A 20,246-nucleotide genomic window follows, 5' to 3' on the forward strand; every position below is an offset into this window, starting at 1 on the left:
CTTTATGCAATAAATATTTCAATTGCAAAGCATTCTTAAGTACTTGATAGATGTGCGAATTAGGACTGGCTCTTATTTGTTCGATCTCTCAATGGGCTCAGTGCTATTAAACCACTGCCACAATGTGGACATGACAATTATGATCCAAATCAAAACTAATTTTGATTTTGTATTGAGAGACCTCTTCAGAGAAATGTCACATCCACAGCCAATTGGATTTTGTCCTTTGAAAATGTAGCGGATGGCAAAGTTAGCAGCGCTACTGCCTTCTTGAGTCCTGGAGTACTGTATCCCCCAGACCAATAAATGCCCTGGCTTTACCACTACCACCGAGTCAGTGATATTGACAGTGCTCCTGCAGTATGTCGTGGGGTGTGTTCAAATCCAAAGACCACAATTGCATGAATAGACCACACTATAAGCACTCATACATTGCTGAGCATTTCCAAGTGAACCTGGAAGATATGCCCCATAATGTAGTCTTTAGCTGAAACCTATTCAACAATAGCTCTTGGACACACTTAAATTAAACTCAGAAATAACATTGTAGCGAAATGAGGAACGTGACAAAAAGCCAAAGCCGAAACCAAATCGGTGCGTGAACAGCAGCCTTCACCTGTGAACTGATGAGGGGCTCTCTTCTCCAGACTAGCACTGCAGAGCAGCACAGCTTTGATTTCCCTTCTTTTATTAGCTAAACCATATGGGGATAGATGAAGGAACTGGTACCGAAAGACTGATGTCTTGGCAACTCTATGTGTATATTTTCTGTGTTGTTTCGAATATACAGCAGGTTTGTATGATGGGTGGAGGGGGTTACAAATACATTTTTTGATTGACATTGAAAATGTAAATTGTGATATTTTTCTATTTATTTTTTTTCTTTAAGGTGAATTTTAATGCTTTCCAAGCTCCATTGTGTCACACTCCAGACTTAATGGAATTCCTTCCTCGTTTACTCAAGGTCAAAGCTCATCCCTCCCACAATCCTTTGCATTGTAAATCTCTCTCACCAGACCTTTCTAGGGGAATTTGAATAATTTAATGTTTCCTGTGGCATTTCTCTAAATATTGGTCTATAAGCCTACTGCTTTTTTTTCACATTATCACAATGAAAAGAAATGCATCAAATGACGTAAGGGTGGAATCTAATTCAATCATGTCATAATTAATCTTGACTGATTCCCATGTGTTATGCACAGTTCTGAGCATAATCAGTGTGTGCCATGTAGCAGGTTATCAACAGAGTGGTTACCCCCATAGAGAATAATGGGATAGATGTAGTGTAGCACTGAGCTCACTTCTGGATCAGTAGTATGTAGTCCTTCTGGCATCCAGCCCAACAGTGACAAATGCTTTTCTGCATGGGGGTGCATGATGTAGTATATTGTGGCGATGCTTCATTCACTCCATAAAAACACAGCGATACCTGATTGTTGGTGTGTGTTTGAAATTGGTGGTTTGACTGATGTTTACTGCTTCAACACAATCCTTTAATTATCAGATATGGTGTATGACAATGAATGTGTAAGACCACATGTGCATTCAACCACCAGCGCCAATGGAATGTGCATTCACAAAGATGGGCTCTAGTGGGCACTAACTTAACCAGGTCTTTGACCTGGAAAGTGTTTTCAATCAAGCATTACAATGTAAATTACTGATGAAAGATTTGCTGTTCCAAGGCTAAAGACTGTTGCTTGGCAACAAACATGGAAATTAAGATATTTCCATTTCATACAAAAAAGGAACATGCAATTGAAATGACAGTTGTGACGACTTCACAAGCAACGTGGGATTTCAGTTTAAATGTCCCATTGCTTAGACAAGAGAGTTCACCAGAATACCAAATCACAGTCACAGTCTAATCACATAAGCCCACACTGGATATGCCAAGCCATGTGCCAAGTTCCTATTTCAAGGTCTACAGAGAGCACAGCGTTAACACTCTTAAGATACAAAATGTCTTCTGAATGACCACATGCAGTTGGTTCACACAAACTCACTTGTCAATGGCCAAATATTACTCTTCTCAAAACCTGTAAAAGCGAGGTTACATGATTCTATTGCTGTGAATATGAAGGTCTGGGATAGAAACAGAACCCTGCACATTGGTGTACCTGCTTATTCTTCTTCTTCTGATAAGCTAGCCACTGGTTTGGTGTTAAAGTAATCCTTAAGATACAGTAAGTCTACTCCGTCTCTACTGAGAGTCAAACCCCAAATTGACTTTTTGTCACACCCTGATCTGTTTCACCTGTCTTTGTGCTTGCCTCCACCCCCCTCCGGATGTCGCCCATCTTCCAAATTTTCCCCAGTGTATTTATACCCGTGTTCTCTGTTTGTCTGCTGCCAGTTCAGGCTTGTCTCGTCAAGCCTACCAGCAGTTTTCCAAAACTCCTATTTTTCTCTACTTACTCCCTGTTTTCTAGTATTCCCGGTTTTGACCATTCTACCCGACCTGACCCTGAGCCTGCCTGCTGTTCTGTACCTTATGACACTGCCCTGGATTACTGACCTCTACCTGCCCTGACCCTGATCCTGCCTACCATTCTGTACCTTTCGGACTCTGCTATGGATCACTGCCCTTGACCTGTCGTTTGCCTGCCCCCTGTTTTTGTAATAAACTTTTGTTACTTCGAACTGTCTGCATCTGGGTCTTCTCCTGAGCCGTGATACTTTTGTCCATTAGAATACAACAAATAAACGGACAACGTTATGGACCAGGTTACTTTGAAACAGGGAGAGAATTCCATTTACTTCATTTACCAATCCATTTCCGTCAAGCACTCACGATAGGAGGAGAAATGCTATGAGTGAATCAGTGTTCCAATAAACCTTCTAAAATGTGTATAGCTCCAAGACTATTTGACTAACTTCGTTATCTGCTTCATTTTGCAGCATAACTTGAAATGTATTAAGAGTTGGAATGTTACCAGTAGTACTGTAAACTAATCCTAAACCAGTCCTAAGCGCTACATAGCTATTTCAGGTGCATATGATGCCATGTTGCAAATGAGAATTTGTTCTCAACTAGCCTACCTGGTTAAATAAAGGTGAAATAAATAAAATAAAATGTAAAAGTTTGTCAGAAGAATGTTGCAAAGCAATCCAATGAAGAAGGCCATGCCTGGGTAAAATCAGTTGAATCATTGAATCATTCTAATAAAATAAATGCAAATAAAACTATTTCACTTGATCAAATTTAAGGTTGGGACTAGCTTCGAAGCATTTCTAGTTCCACCTGAGAGGGCACAGGGGAATGACATACATGATGTGAGAGAACTAATGAGCCCTCTCGGAATGGAGCCTACAGTACTTTCTGCAGAGTCACATTGAGGGTTTGAAAAGGAATATGGAGGAAGAAAGGCATTTCTGCTTGCTGCTACAGTACTGCCAGAAATACTGTACATAAAATATAATATATAAAGCTTTAGTAAAGCATTGGCTTAATCAGACACTTTTCTAGTTAGAATACTGTACTGTGTTGTGTCAGATTGATTGTGATATTTATATCAGTGTGTCCAAAGGATTTTCCCGGTGAAAATAATACCTGATTAGTTCTTTGTTTGGAAGAATATTAATTTAACCATTAATATGAGAGCTGAGGTTTTTAAGATGATGAGTAGGCACAATATCAAATTCAAACCAGCCAAGATTCAAACTTTTGAAAGTTTATTGTAGCCTACCAGTGTACTGTAGATCAAAACTATTGGGTGAGAAAATGAAAATTTCCCTGAACCAATACCTCATATCGCCACCAGATTCACATTATCTTGAAGTACTAACAATGTAGATGTCAGTTTAAAGCAGAACCTATGACTCAGTCAACTGTAGCTACAGGTACTGGGTCTACAGGTCTGTTATATCATCTGGACTAATAGAGGGTTTCTATTTCAACTCATCACTTCATTATCCCTCAGGTGCACAGGGGTGGGGCAGCACTCACACAACTTGAAACATAAATCATTAGGCAAAGGGAATATATTACATTTCTGTAGCACTATGATTAGCCTAGCCTAAATCCTGTTAATGCACACATGCAGTCTTTATATAAAATTATATGAAACCATCTTAGGCTCCAAATTGTAAGCTAAGCTGTTTCCATTTAATTTCCTTTTCAATCACACACACTGCATCATCACACACTGTCTCCATTTCCTGACCACAATGGTAACATCATAGGCGTAGGTGACATTTAACCAGGATACTAAAAGTCTCATCTGGTGAGATGTCCGTTTTATTTGACCAAAGTATAACATTTAGGACACTACCTAATGAGCTTACTGATTTGGAGGGAGATTTTTTTCTCTCATTCACACAGGATCAAAATAAATTCCTTAGAGAACTGTGAGATCAATAGAAGAACTTGGTCCATCATTTAACAAAAAACAAATCAGTAGTTGGTTTTGCAGATACAGTGCGGTAAGCTAGTCTACATAATGAGATTAATACGAATAAGAGCGAGAATATTTGTATTTGTCAAACAGCAGTCACTATTCATCATCATGTCACCAGAATCAGACCCTCTATATTTATTGGAAAGGAGCATCAAGATCACTGTGCACTTTCACCACCCTGTGAAGTTCATCATAAATTACTGAATTTCATCTGTAGCCTAATAAACTGCATGGTTTCCCGAGTTGTAGTGGGAGGACCATATACCATATCATGCATGACTCCAAGTTTACCTCGATATGATGATATCAATATTTGCGCATAAAGGTATTTCCACCGCCATATAGCATTATATACTATATTACCGACACAAAAATATCCCATCATGTCATACAAACAAATTATCTGTTGGCATTCAAAATTGTACTGAAATTTCCTGTTGCAATCATAGCTGTCGTGATTTACTCGCATAAAAACGTGGTTATTGTTATTGGTCGGCGGCATAACTAAATGGAATATGAATATAAGTATGCATTAACACACGACAGACTGTGCCTTGCAAGGGAATTATCGCACACCTCAGCGGTGTGAGAAAGCAAGGACTAAGGCCTCTCTGTTATTCTGCTATATCTGACAGCCTTATGTAAAGTTGGCCCAGTGTGTTGATAAGGCATTTTAAATTTAAAAACATTTTCCAAAATGTCAAATCACAAATAATTATTCTCATACATACAGCATGTACCACATGTACCAGAGTAGTTGTCATAATTGACAACACATTTCACAATAAAATAATGGTTTTCTACATCACAATGTGAATGTACATCAGAATTTCTCAAACAAATATTCCATGAATCATAAAGTTAGTTATCAAAAAGCACATAATAAAACACCAATTAATATAGGTTAGGTTACACAACTACACCATACCCAATGGTGATGCTATTGGAAGTTGCTGCCAAGGGCACATGAAGTATGTAATATCTACATCGTAATGAGTACTAGATTTACACCGTTTTTAAAGTACACATAAAGTACTGTTATACTCTGGCCGGGAGGTTTCAAAACTTCAATATACCCCTAAACTGTAATTACCCCTAGGGGGATAAATACAGTTGTATTGAATTTAACTGAATATGGTGGTAGGCCTATTTTGTTAATGCCCCACACTATATTTAGGGCTGAGATTTGCCAGGGACCTCAAGATACGATCATTGATACTTAGGTAATGATACGATATGCATTGCGATTTTCACGATTCTTAATATTCTCACAATTCTATATGTATTGTGATTTGATACTGCAATTTTATTGTGATTTGATGTTTCAAAGAATTGCTCACTGTACAGTATGTCTGCTGAAGAGGGACATGAGAGAGCATGATAAATTAATTGTTTTATTATATACCGCACCAGTCAAAAGTTTGGACACACCTACTCATTAAAAGGTTTTTCTTAATTGTTACTATGTTCTACATTGTAGAATAGTAGGGAAGACATCAAAACTATGAAATAACACATATGGAATCACGTAGTAACCAAAGAAGTGTTAAACAAATCAAATTATATTTTATATTTGAGATTCTTCAAAGTAGCCACCCTTTGCCTTGATGACAGCTTTGCACACTCTTGGCATTCTCTCAACCAGTTCCTCTGTTCAGTGTCTGTTCTTTTGCCCATCTTAATATTTTATTTTTATTGGCCAGTCTGAGATATGGCGTTTTCTTTGCAACTTTGCCTAGAAGGCCAGCATCCCAGAGTTTCCTCTTCACTGTTGACGTTGAGACTGGTGTTTTGCGGGTACTATTTAATGAAGCAGCCAGTTGAGGACTTGTGAGGCATCTGTTTCTCAAACTAGACACTCTAATGTACTTGTCCTCTTGCTCAGTTGTGCACTTGGCCCTCCCACTCCTCTTTCTATTCTGGTTAGAGCCAGTTTGCGCTCTACTGTGAAGGGAGTAGTACACAGTGTTGTACCAGATCTTCAGTTTCTTGGCAATTTCTGCCATGGAATAGCCTTAATTTCTCAGAACAAGAATAGACTGACACATTTCAGAAGAAAGGGCTTCGTTTCTGTCCATTTGGAGCCTGTAATTGAACCCACAAAAGCTGATGCTCCAGATACTCAACCACTCTAAAGAAGGCCAGTTTTATTGCTTCTTTAATCAGCACAACAGTTTTCAGCTGACAAGCATAATTGCAAAAGGGTTTTCTAATGATCAATTAGCCTTTTAAAATTATAAACTTGAATTTGCTAACACAACGTGTCATTGGAACACATGGTTGCAGATAATGGGTCTCTGTATGCCTATGTAGATAATCCATAAAAAATCTGCCATTTCCAGCTACAATAGTAATTTACAACATTAACAATGTCTACACTGTATTTCTGATCAATTTTATGTTCTCTTAATAGACACACTTTTTTTTGTCTTAAGTGACCCCAAACTTTTGAACTTTACTGTACATGTAGGTAGGTGTAAAGTGACTTTATTACTGTATGATTGACTCTATACCAAAACCAGATAGTATACCCAATAACAACATGCCCATCACAATGTATGAACAATACTGTGCTTTTTTCATGAATGTCTAGATTAGATCATAATTTGACCTGCAAATGGCACCTCATGGGCAGAGTATCCCAACTTATACTGTATATCACAGCCTGAGATTTCAGTGTTCCATGCTACTAAAATGAATGGATTTAATCATGTATCATTACTTCACTTCACAAAAACAAAAGCTTAGAGAAATTAAGGACGTGTCTCTAATTGTGCATCATCAGTTTCTCATCGCTCACCTCGTCTTTAGCCATGACCACTAGATTAGCCTGAACCACAACTAATGCTTTTCTTACAGTAGACTACCATCTAGAAAAATTATAATTACAGATAGCCATTGACAGTGTTCAAGGGCTAGGCTACATTGGCAGTGTAAAATATTATTAATGTGACCGTCATGACCAATTCTGGATTTCCCTTCAGGCTATGGATCACCTTTAAACATGTACAACTTCAGCACAGCAACACCACAGCAGGTCTCAGGTGAGTAACTGTTCCTTGTCTGTAACAACACAAGCATGAAAGCTTTTGGTTTTAATCCAAAGTTACTGTGACAATCAATTTCTACGCTCAGCAGAAGCCTTATGTGAATCATGAGGGAGCATTAGGACTACACAAAAACCAACATGTCCACTTCTGCTTCTATGGGGACAATGGGGACAGTGAATTAGTTCCAAGTTCTCTGAATCAAGATATTAGGTGTTCCTCTCAAGCCTCAATTAATATAGAAACTACTTAACTAAAACGGTTGAATCCAAACCTTGTTAAGTCTGGAAAAGAACACCTAACACAAACCCAGAGGCAAACCCCAAACCACATAACCATAAATGATTTGAAGAGACTCACGGTAGTGAAGTTCCATGGGTAACACTCCGATCCCCGGAACGTGCAATGCAGCAGCATGTCACTGATATCGTGGCCCGTGCGGTTGTAGAAGTCTGTCATGTTGAACTGCTTGGGCTTGAAGTTGAGGAAGTTGGCCTTATCCTTAAGGGCGTCCAGCACCTCGGGCTCGGCCAGGTGAGTGTTGGCTATCTGATAGTTGGAGTTCAGGAGGGCCAGGAGCTCCCCCACATGATACAGGTCGTTCCTGGTGATCTGGGAGAAGCGGAACTCGTTGAGGTTGCAGAAGGTCACAGCAGGGAAGGTGAGGTTAGGCGCCGCCACCTCATCCAGTTTAGTGACATGAGGATACTCAAAGTAGTAGGACACGCGGTCCATGCATACCAGCATCAGCAAGGCCAGCGAGCCCAGAAACGAGAGTGTCCAGAGGAAGCGGCGAAACGTCATGTGCCCGTAGGCAAATATGTGGCTCATGCCATGTAGAGTGGACATGTTGGCAAATGCTTGCAGGTTGGAGGGCCGAATGCTCTCGATGCTTTCCTCTGAGTCCCCCTTCATGGTTACAGGTGAGTGATCCTCAAGACGCTAATATTTTTCTCAACAAGAACTTCAGGTTCGAGAGACTTGCTTAGCAACAGAATGTAGCATAAACCAACCAGTCGCCAATGTTTTGGCGCGGCAACCTGAGCCTTTTAGTCCAACGATAATCTGCAAGTGGCAAATTCTAACCGCTATCTTAAAATTGTTTTCAGACGCTTTTACAATTTCTCTTTTATAACAATTCACCTTCCAGAGGGTCTTAGTTATTCCATGTAGTCTCAGGTCTCCCCTTTTCTTTGAAGCTCCTCTTCTATTCTCTTTCTCTCTAGCTCTCACTCTCTCTCTCTCCCGCTCTGCTGTCTTTTGTAGCAGAACCAAACACAATGACAGCTCCAGAAACACCCACTTCTACCAAAAAGGGAATGCCTTCAGTACCCTGGGCAGTGTGAAAAGGATAATGAAAAGAACAAACAGGAGAAAATAACAGTCGGAAGTGAGGGAGAGGAGAGGGAGAGATGGGGACTGGTAATGAAAGGGCTGCGGAGGGCTGAAGAGAGGGGTTCAGCCTCAACAGTCAATGGGACCCTTCCTCCTCCTATCGGCATGAACGCCACTACATTTCGGTGATAAAGGGATGCGATGGATTTTGGAATGGAGGAAGGAATAAAGAGAGAGATGGCTCACTATCCTTCGCTGCCACCTTAATTTACTTTATTTTCTCTCTCTGCCACTCTATTCTCTCTTTTCTCCAGATGAAAATGATGAGGGGGGTCATAGACCTCCCACTAACCCACCTCTCCTGTGTGGTTGACAGACAAGCCCAGTGTTGGTAGGTAGCCTCCACGGTATGTACTTCCTTGCTTCGCTCTCATCCACAATTAGCAAGGAAGCCCATGCACATCTTGATGCTTTACGGCCACCTTCGCCACCCGAGCCACTAAAGCCTGTTCATCGCCATTAGTGTTTCTCCTGATCTCAACATACAGATTTCTATTATTTCCTCTCTTTCGCTCCCTCGCTTGCTCGCTTGCTGCTCTTGCTCCCTCCCACCACCACTCTTTCTAGCCCCCCCTCCCTCTTTCTCTACCTCTTTAGTAGTCAGGATCCATCCTACTGCCGAATGGCTGCTTTGCCTGTGTGTCTGTGCTCACAGGGGGAGTCTCTCATTCTGTGCTGCCAGTAACTTCACTATTGTTATGGTTTTCTAATATGCTCTAACAGTCCGCGTCTGTCATTTGCAATTCATGATAGCTCCTACTGTGTATGGGAATGCCACAGGTTGCATGTAGACATGGATGTAAAATTCATAGCCACAAAGAGTATGATTTATCTGTAACAGGGGATGTGGTTGCAAGAGCCCACATCTTCACATAGCTGAGAGCATGTGTCTCCATTTGATGTTAACAGACACCTGTCAAATAAATGATCCAAACATTGCAGAACTGAATCCATCGATCTTCTCATATTGAAAATAGTATTTTTCTCAGGAGTATTTGGTCTCTTCTAATAGGATAGTGAAGTGAACACATTGGCTGCCATTTCATTTCTGTTAGACTTCGGTAAGTATTAACCGGCCCTACATCCCCAGAGCTCATTGTTGCCGCCTTGGGCCAGGGGAACAACCAACCCCTGGAGGGTCTTTCCCTGATAATTATTGCTCCAAATATGGGCCAGGGTTTCAAGGCTTGACCAATAATAATTGGCTTGGGCTTTTCATTGGGGTTAAAAATGTATCTCATCCTAAAGAGAAACCCTGTTCATTATTCTTAAGAGCAAACAAGATGATCACTCATTGGCTCACCCTGAGAAGCCTTATTATCATAACAATAGACAAATTACCAAGGATTATGACCACAACCCTGGAGGATTAAATCAATATATATGTCCTGGTAACCAAGAGCTCACACTCACAGCATAGCAACCAACCATTACCCATCCGCGATACTAACTTCATCAGTTGTGCTATTGAGATAATACAAAAAATACCCGGTCATGCATCAACTTGTCAAATGGATATTGGCAAAATAGAAATAGCAATTTGAAAAACACTCTGAGGAAGACACAACATGATGCCTGGAGTGATAAGACAATTTGGGTTTTATGTCCACATTCTACATTTCTCTGTGCTTTCTGCTTTTGTTTTTTTCTTACAAGTTAAGACATTTTCTTCGGCAATAAAATCTCTAATGTTTTGAGGTTGAAAACAGATGAGGGAAAAACAACCATCACCCTGTTACGGGTGTAAAGGTATAAAGTATGACGAAAAATGTGGGTTAAAATTCTAAATACATCTTGGTTAGTCATTCATATACTTTTAGACACCAAAAATTCTCCCCACAGTGATAGCCAATGTTCTGTTAGTGTTGTGTTCTGACACAAAATAGCTGTCACCCATCACTTAGGTGGAGGCTATTCCTTGGAGTTGCATGAAGTCACCCCCTTACTCCCCCTTTTGATGTAAAGGGCTTTGAGGCCTAGTGAAAAGCTTTAAATAAGCGATCTATGATCATTATGACAATCCATCAGGTCATCCCATTTGTACCACATAAACATGTCCATACAATAGGTGCCTAAGTTTGACATAGGGGCCTAATCAATAAAGTGACTCAATTGTCAACTGCAATTGGTTCACCATATTTGCATAGATTTTCATCTAAATAATTTAAACTCCACAAACATATTCAAGAAATGTAAATAACTAACAAACGTACAGCCTATGCACTTATTTGCATTTGACTTGTACTACTGTAGTACATTATATGTAGACAAACAGATTATACAAAATCAAACTGCTTAAAGTTTTTGCATTCATGCTTGTTACAGATTGTAGAGGGGAAAACTGTGGACTTTTCGCTTAGTAATTGGCTTTCAAGTGGCTGGTGATTTGCGAGGCATAATGCAGTGAATATTAATAGGAAGAGAAACATTTGAAGCACTCACTCCTAAGCGATATATAAATGGTTCTCTTTATGTGGGTCTTTTTGAATGTGTGTGCCTGTCACTAACTACAGCAAATACAGACACAGTTACATCTCTCTGACTGCTATACAGCTCAACTTAAATGTAACAAAATTCTGCTCCTACATGCAATGCACCAAAAACATGTCTTCATACTGCACAATGCACCAAAGATAGGCTTTATACTGTGATGCACGATGCATTACATAAATGTCTTCATATTTTCTACTAGTTCAGAGAAATGCTTGTAAATGCACAGAGTCATCCTCATATTGACTTGGTCAATTCAGTATTCCAGGAAACTGGAAGGGAAGCAGCTAAAATGATACAGCTTATAATTTATGTCCAGTACTCTGCATAGCTGCAGGGCCTAGTGGGATAAATTAAAACATGATTTATTTGACTTTATACTGATCCAGTGGTGAAGGTTTGTTGGCTAGTTAACCTAGATAGTCCAACAACAGGAATAAATTGTAGCTTGTGACATATTCAATATAAGATATGTGCTGAAATTTGAATCACACATGAGTACCACAAGTCAGGATGCAGCAGGTGATGTCTTTGTTCTATGGTGTAATCAATAGGAGGAAACGTTTCCTGCAGTCAAATGACCAAATCGCACTCTAGTGGCCTCATGGGTGAAATGTTATTAATATTTTTCATAATTTCATAGTTACTCAACATTATTTTTTTTAAATAAAATAAAAATCTGGTGTTTCAATGTCAAACAGTTTTGTTATTTTTCAATCTTCTGTGATATATACATATTGGGATGCAAACTCAAAATTGAACACATTTCAACTTTATATCTGATATGGTAAGGGTGTCTTCTTTATTACCATGTGCGAGGTGTATAGAGTTGAAGGCCGTCATTGTAAATAAGAATTTGATCTTAACTGACTTGCCTAGTGAAATTGTTTTTCCTTTTTTTATATAAATGTATATACACACACTGCCTTTCAAAAGATCTGGGTCACTTAGAAATGTCCTTGTTTATGAAAGAAAAGCAAAAAAAAAAATGGCCATTAAAATAACATCAAATTCATCAGAAATACAGCGTAGACATTGTTAATGTTGTAAATGACTATTGTAGCTGGAAACGGCTGATTTTTTATGGAATATCTACATAGGAGTACAGATGCCCATTATCAGCAACCATCACTCCTATGTTCCAATGGCACGTTGTGTTAGCTAATCCAAGTTTATAATTTTAAAAGGCTGATTGATCATTAGAAAACCCTTTTGCAATTATGTTAGCACAGCTGAAAACTGTTGTTCTGAGTAAAGCAATAAAACTGGCCTTTTTTAGAATGGTTGAGTATCTGGAGCATCAGCATTTGTGGGTTCAAAATAGCCAGAAACAAAGACCTTTCTTCTGAAACTCAATTTATTATTGTTCTGAGAAATGAAGGCAATTCCATGCGAGAAATTGCCAAGAAACTGAAGATCTGGAACAACGCTGTGTACTACTCCTTTCACAGAACAGCGCAAACTGGCTCTAACCAGAATATAAAGAGGAGTGGGAGGGCCCGGTGCACAACTGAGCAAGAGGGCAGGTACATTAGAGTGTCTAGTTTGAGAAACAGACGCCTCACAAATCCTCAACTGGCTGCTTCATTAAAAGGTACTCACAAAACACTAGTCTCAACGTCAACAGTGAAGAGGCAACTCCGGGATGCTGGCCTTCTAGGCAGAGTTGCAAAGAAAAAGCCATATCTTAGACTGGCCAATAAAAATAAAAGATTAAGATGGGCAAAAGAACACAGACACTGAACAGAGGAACTCTGCCTAGAAGGCCAGCATCCCAGAGTTACCTCTTCACTGTTGACGTGAGACTGGTGTCTCGTGGGTACTATTTTTTCAAAGGACATTTCTAAGTGACCCCAAACTTTTGAACTGTAGTGTATATTTGGTTTAAAACCAAGAACCGCTCTGCGTGACCCAGATTTAGCCCACTGCATTGAAACAACATAACTTGTCATTTATAACATACAACAGGGAAGGGAAACTCCAGTCCTCCGGGACCGAGGTGGTGTCACACTTTTTCCCCCAATCCTAGCTGATTATACTAATCACATTCTAAACTGACAATCATGGTTGATTATGGAAGTCAGGTGTGTTAGCTGGGGCTGTGCCAAAAGTGTGACACCAACCCCCTGATGCCTGTCTACATGAATGAATCCTGGTCTACATCTCTAAAGTACTCATCTGGTGTATTACATATTGTTCTACGACAGTCCTTCAGGATTGCTATTGTACAAATCTAAGCTCTCCAGCCAAGGAATTTTCTAAAAATCCCTCTTGCTCTTTTCAAATGCCAGCTCTGTTGGTATCTGCAATTGTAAAGTCATCCTCTCAATCACAAACCTACCCAAAGAAACACCATCTGTGCCATCCAGAACAGCCAAGCATGGCCAGGAAATGATTGGGTTCCTAATTTCTATTGATTTTTTTGAGAAAGAAATCAAATCTTAGGCAACAGAACATTTGATGGTCCAATAACTATTCCATTCCCCCTCGTGTAATTAAATAAAATGCCATTGCCTCTTTTACATTTTCAATAACACATCCAGATGATTCAGTCATTTCTACAGTGCCTTGCAAAAGTATTCATCCTCCTAGGCGTTTTTCCTATTTTGTTGCATTACAACAACAAAAGTTGTACGTATATATGAATTCACCCCCTTTGCCATGAAGCCCCTAAATAAGATCTGGTGCATCCGATTACCTTCAGGAGTCACATAATTAGTTAAATAAAGTCTACCTGTGTGCAATCTAAGTGTCACGTGATCTCAATATATACACCTGTTATGAAAGGCCCTAGAGTCTGCAATACCACTAAGCACGTGGCACCACCAAGCAAGCGGCACCATAAAGACCAATGAGCTCTTCAAACAGGTCAGGGACAAAGTTGTGGAGAAGTACAGATCAGGGTTGGGCTATAAAAAAATAGCTGAAACGTTGAACATCCCACAGAGCACCATTAAATCCATTATTAAAAATTGGAAAGAATATGGCACCACAACAAACCTGCCAAGAGAGGGCTGCCCACCAAAACTCACAAACCAGGCATGGAGGGCATTAATCGGAGAGGCAACAAAAGAGACCAAAGATAACCCTGAAGTTCCACAGTGGAGATTGGAGTATCTGTCTATAGGACCACGTTAAGCCATGCACTCCACATAGCTGGGCTTTATGGAAGAGTGACCAGAAAAAAAATCCATTGCTTAAAGAATAAAATAAGCAAACCCGTTTGGTGTTCACCAAAAGGTATGTGGGAGACTCCCCAAACATATGGGACAAGGTACTCGGGTCAGATGAGACTAAAATGTAGCTTTTTGGAATTCAAGGAGAACACTATGTCTGGTGCAAACACAACACCTCTCATCACCCCGAGAACACCATTGCCACAGTGAAGCATGGTGGTGGCAGCGTCATGCTGTGGGGATGTTTATCATCGGCAGGGACTGGGAAACTGGTCAGAATTGAAGGAATAATGGATGGCACTAAATACAGGGAAATTCTGAGGTTTCAGTCTTCCAGAGATTTGAGACTGGGACGGAGATTCACCTTCCAGCAGGACAATGACCCTAAGCATACTGCTAAAGCGACACTCGAGCGGTTTAAGGGGAAACATTTAAATGTCTTGGAATGCCTAGTCAAAGCCCAGACCTCAATCCAATTGAGAATCTGTGGTATGACTTAAAGATTGCTGTACACCAGCGGGAACCCATCCAACTTGAAGGTGCTGGAGCAGTCGGACTTGAATAATGGGCAAAAATCCCAGTGTATGATGTGCCAAGCTTATAGAGACATACCCTAAGAGACTTGCCGCTTCAATTGCTGCAAAAGGTGGCTCTACAAAGTATTGACTTTGGGGGGGTAAATAGTTATGCACACTCAAGTTCAGTTTTTTTTGTCTTATTTCTTGTTTGTTTCACAATAAAACATATTTTGCATCTTCAAAATGGTTAAGCATATTGTGTAAATCAAATGATACAAAGAAAATCAATTTTAATTCCAGGTTGTAATGTAACAAAATAGGAAAAATGCCAAAGGGGGTGAACTCGTAAGCCACAGTATTTAATTCTGACCTTTTGACCTCTTTATATACTTTTATTAAATTCATGCACCTGATGTAGATTGATTGTGTCTGTTGTTATTATGCCTCCATTTCCTGTCTTCAGAGGCTCCTGTCCACAATGACCATGTCCCCCTACATTTTGGGCTAGTCATGCTACTCTTATTAAAACTGATGAATTCTCATCTCATTTGTAAGGTTTTTTCTTGTCAGGGCATATGGTCAGTAATGGACACAGTGCTCTAACCATGAGTAGGAGGTGCTCTTGTTGGCAATGTAAGCCTATCAATAAATCAATCAGTATTCATCATCATACACAGATATCTCAACATTTATGTTTACACTAAACAAAAACAGACTCCTTATAATGACTTATGCACTGACTCTTCCACCTGAACACAGCCTTCTAGATCAGCTAAGCAACACACTTTGTGCCCTACCAAACCTAACTGCAGAGAGAGCTGGCCCAGGCCCCAAGCCTCAGAGGATGCATTAGACCCCATTCCAATGGGGCCCAGTGGGTGACTTTGTAAAAGGGTAAACTATCTGACATTTGAGGGCAGCATGGGCATCAGACAGTGATAGAGGGACTGGGATGGTCCTCTATGCCCAGAATGATGCAGTGCCACTTTTCCAGAATGGAGGAGCCAGAAACAGAGTGCATTAGGATTACAGAAAGACAGATGCTTAGACTGAGAACTGCACTGCACTGCACACCTTCACCTTGACAAACCTGATCACCAGCCCTTTTGCAAGACTAACACTAGGGTACATGTACTAACAGAATAGCACCCTGTTCATTTTCATCCAGAATACAGAACATTTTACAGAATTGCGAAAGGGGCACTAATGTGCATTGAATACACAATTGTGCTATAAGATGAATACATGACACATACGATAAAGGTAAAATGGTACAATGAGTATATCAGAATCATAGCCATCAACTGCAAGAGACTACTGACAATTTAGACATGGACATCTAGTAGACAAATGCTTCTATATTAATCCTTAGCAACAGTAGTCAGGGAATGCAATGTCAGTGGAATGTTTTAAACAGTACCAGTTATCTCTAAGATGTATTGAAATGTTAATTAGTTATTTAGGGGTTTGTTTCAGCACTCATTTGGGGGAAGAGCAATTTGCGGGTGGGCGTTCTCAAATTGATAGTGATGGGAAACTGTGTCATTCATCTCATTATATAGAGCATAACTATCATGTTTCAAGGTAAGACCCAGATGCAAACAACGTCGAATTAACAATAGTTTATTAATCCAACAGGGGCAGGCAAAAGACAGGTCAAGGAAAGCCAGGGGTCAGTAATCCAGATAGGTGGGGCAAAGGTACAGGACAGCAAGGCTGTGAGACATGGGTTTAACTCTGGACACATGAAAGGTATACGAAGAGTACGGGGCAACAGAAGACAAACAGCAGAGGGGTGGACAGCCATACCTTCTGCCCAAGATGATACTGGGGAGCAGTGGTCCAATGGCGATCCGCTTGTCGTCAATACCTGGAGATGCTCTTGATGAGGGCCAACTGGGCTCTCCTCCAGGTACGACGACAGCAGTGGACAAACATCTGTGCAGAAGGTATGCCGACCTCTTCTTCCTGCTCGGGGAAGAGTGGGGGCTGATACCCCAGGGAACACCCAAATGCCGATTGGCCCGTGACAGAGCAGGGAAGGGTGTTGCAGGTGTATTCCACCCACACAAGCTCTGGCTCCAGGTGGTGGGGTTATTGGAGACCTGGCAGTGCAGGGTGGTCTTAAGGTCCTGGTTGGCTCGCTCTGACAGGCCATTGGACTGGGGTGGAACCCAGAGGACAGGCTGGCCAATGACCGAATGAGGGTGCAGAACGCCTTCCAGAACCGGGACGAGAATTGAGGACCCCGGTCGGAGACCATGTCCCCGGGCAGTCCATGGATCGTGCTACACCATGAGCTGGGCCGTCTCCTTGGCCGAGGGTAGTTTGAGGAGAGGAATGAGAATGAAGTGGGCAGCTTTGGAAAACCGGTCGACCACAGTCAGGATGACAGTGTTGCCCTCAAATGGGGGGAGACCCATGACAAAATCTAGGGATACGTGGGACCAGGGACAGTGAGGGACAGGCAGTGATTGCAGAAGACCAGCCGGAGTATGTCGTGGAGTCTTGTTCTGAGCACAGACCGTGCAGGCGGCGACAAATGCGGCGACATCCGGAACCATAGTAGGCCACCAAAAGCGTTGTCGCACGAATACCAGGGTCCGACGGGAGCCCGGGTGGCAGGCAAGCCTGGAGGAATGCCCCCCCTCCGGGTTCGGCTGGGACCGCTGCGCCTCCCGGACCAGCTGAGTGCCGTCACCAGGCACCAGGTTGGAAGGATGGTCTCGGGCTCCGGGGTGGTAACTGTGGGGCTATAGCGGCGAGACAGGGCATCCGGCTTGACGTTCTTGGATCCTGGTAAGAGAGGGAAAGTTGAACCAGGTAAACAGCAGAGCCCATCTCGCTTGCCTGGAGCCAGTGCCTACATTCCTCCAATGCCATCTTCACCGCAAGAAGCTCTCGATTCCCCACATCATAGTTCCTCTCCGTGGCACTGAGGTGGTGGGAGAAGAAAGCACAGGGATTCAGCTTAAGGTCCATGGCAGAACGTTGGGACAGGTCAGCCCCCACTCCAACATCTGAAGCATCGGCCTCCACCACAAACTGACGGGAAGGACCAGGATGAACCAAGATAGGAGCAGTGGTGAAGCGGTGTTTGAGGTCCCGGAATGCCTGGTCAACGGCAGAGGATCACGTGAACTGAACCTTGGTAGAGGTGAGTGTCGACAGGGGGGGAATGGTAAGATCCTAGTACACTACCACCTAAGACATATGACTCATTACAGCACTGAAACAAGAGAGGGACAAAGACTTTGAGGGACAAATACAGTTTTATCCACAGCGGTTACATTATACACATATTCATAGAAATATGGTCCATTAGGGACTTGAACCCACAAATCTGATGTTTACAAGCAGCACTCTCAAACCAAGAGAACTACCACACTGGGACCATAACGTGTCTCTGATTATGTTACAATACTCTAAATAAATAATTTCAGATTATCCCTAAAGAGTGTATGGAAACAGACTCAAATACGATTAATAACGCAATTTGTGTTGACACGTATCGACCAGCAATGGGAGTACAGGTTAAATCTGCTACAGGTTACATCTGCTACAGGTTACAACACACTCCAGGTTACATCTGTTACTGCTGTTGATAGTTAGACATCTGGCTAGTGGATGTACACACACAAACCTTCATTTTCACACACACAAAGAAAGCAGAGTCGCCTGGGAGATTGGTATTTCATGCTGATACTGAACATCTTTGTGCCGGCATCTCCTTTCAAATCAAATCCAATTGTATTTGTCACATGCACCGAATACAACAGGTGTAGACCTTACAGTGAAATGCTTACTTACAAGCCCTTAACCAACAATGCAATTAAGAAAAATAATGGTTGTGTAAAAAATAGATAATAAAAATAAATAATTAAAGAGCAGCAGTAAAATAACAATTGCGAGGCTATATACAGGGGATACCGGTACAGAGTCAATGTGCGGGGGCACAGGTTAGTGAAGGTAATTGAGGTAATATGTACATGTAGGTGGAGTTAAAGTGACTATGCATAGATAAAAAACAGAGTAGCAGCAGCGTAAAAGAGGGATGGGAGGGACAATGCAAATAGGCTGGGTAGCCATTTGATTAGCTTGAAACATGTTGGTATTACAGACTCATTCAGGCACAGGTTGAAAATGTCAGTTAAGACACTTACCAGTTGGTCAGCGCATGCTCGGAGTAGACGTCCTGGTAAACCATCTGGCCCTGCGGCCTTGTGAATGTTGACCTGTTTAAAGGTCTTACTCACATCGGTTATGGAGAGCGTGATCACACAGTCATCTGGAACAGCTGATGCTCTCATGCATGTTTCAGTGTTGCTTGCCTCGAAGCGAGCATAGAAGTAATTTAGTTTATCTGATAGGCTCGTGTCACTCGGCAGCTCGCGGCTGTGCTTCCCTTTGTGGTCTGTAATGGTTTGCAAGCCCTGCCACATCTGACGAGAGTCAGAGCCGGTGTATTACAATTCAATATTAGTCCTGTATTGACGCTTTGCCTGTTTCATGGTTCGTTGGAGGGAATAGTGGGATTTCTTATAATTGTATAATTGAGTTAGAGTCCCACTCCTTGAAAGCAGCATTTCTACCCTTTAGCTCAGAGCAGATGTTGCCTGTAATCCATGGCTTTTGGTTAGGGTATGTACGTACGGTCACTGTGGGGATGAAGTCATCGATGCACTTATTGATGAAGCCAGTGACTGATGTGGTGTACTCCTCAATGCCATCGGAAGAATCCTGGAACATATTCCAGTCTGTGCTAGCAAAACAGTCCTGTAGCTTAGCATCTGCTTCATCTGACCACTTCTTTATAGACCGAGTCACGAGTGCTTCCTGCTTTAGTTTTTGCTTGTAAGCAGGAATCAGGAGTATATAATTATGGTCATATTTGCCCAATGGAGGACGAGGGAGAGCTTTGTATATATCTCTGTGCATGGAGTAAAGGTGGTCCAGAGTTTTTTCTCCTCTGGTTGCACATTTAACATGCTGGTAAAACTAATTTAAGTTTCCCTGTATTAAAGTCCCCGGCCACTAGGAGTACCGCCTCTGGATGAGCATTTTCCTGTTTGCATATGGCCTTATACAGCTCATTGAGTGTGGTCTTAGTGCCAGCATCGGTTTGTGGTGGTAAATAAACAGCTATGAAAAACAAATAGTGTTGTCTACAGCTTATCATTAGATACTCCACCTCAGGCGAGAAAAACCTTGAGACTTCCT

At 41.5% G+C, this 20,246-nt stretch overlaps 1 protein-coding gene across 1 annotated transcript in view; it reads right to left on the minus strand.

Annotated features, from left to right (window-relative positions):
- asic1c (acid-sensing (proton-gated) ion channel 1c) overlaps positions 1-9,356 on the minus strand; it is a 149,307-nt gene extending 139,951 nt beyond the window's left edge. The window contains exon 1 of the mRNA XM_035799694.2: positions 7,808-9,356. Within this exon, the coding sequence (XP_035655587.1) occupies positions 7,808-8,362 (555 nt within the window). The 5' untranslated portion in view covers positions 8,363-9,356. The remainder of the gene's footprint in view (positions 1-7,807) is intronic.
- Positions 9,357-20,246: the final 10,890 nt, after the last annotated feature.

The sequence above is a fragment of the Oncorhynchus keta genome, chromosome 23 (genome assembly GCF_023373465.1).
Source record: "Oncorhynchus keta strain PuntledgeMale-10-30-2019 chromosome 23, Oket_V2, whole genome shotgun sequence".
NCBI lineage: Eukaryota > Metazoa > Chordata > Actinopteri > Salmoniformes > Salmonidae > Oncorhynchus > Oncorhynchus keta.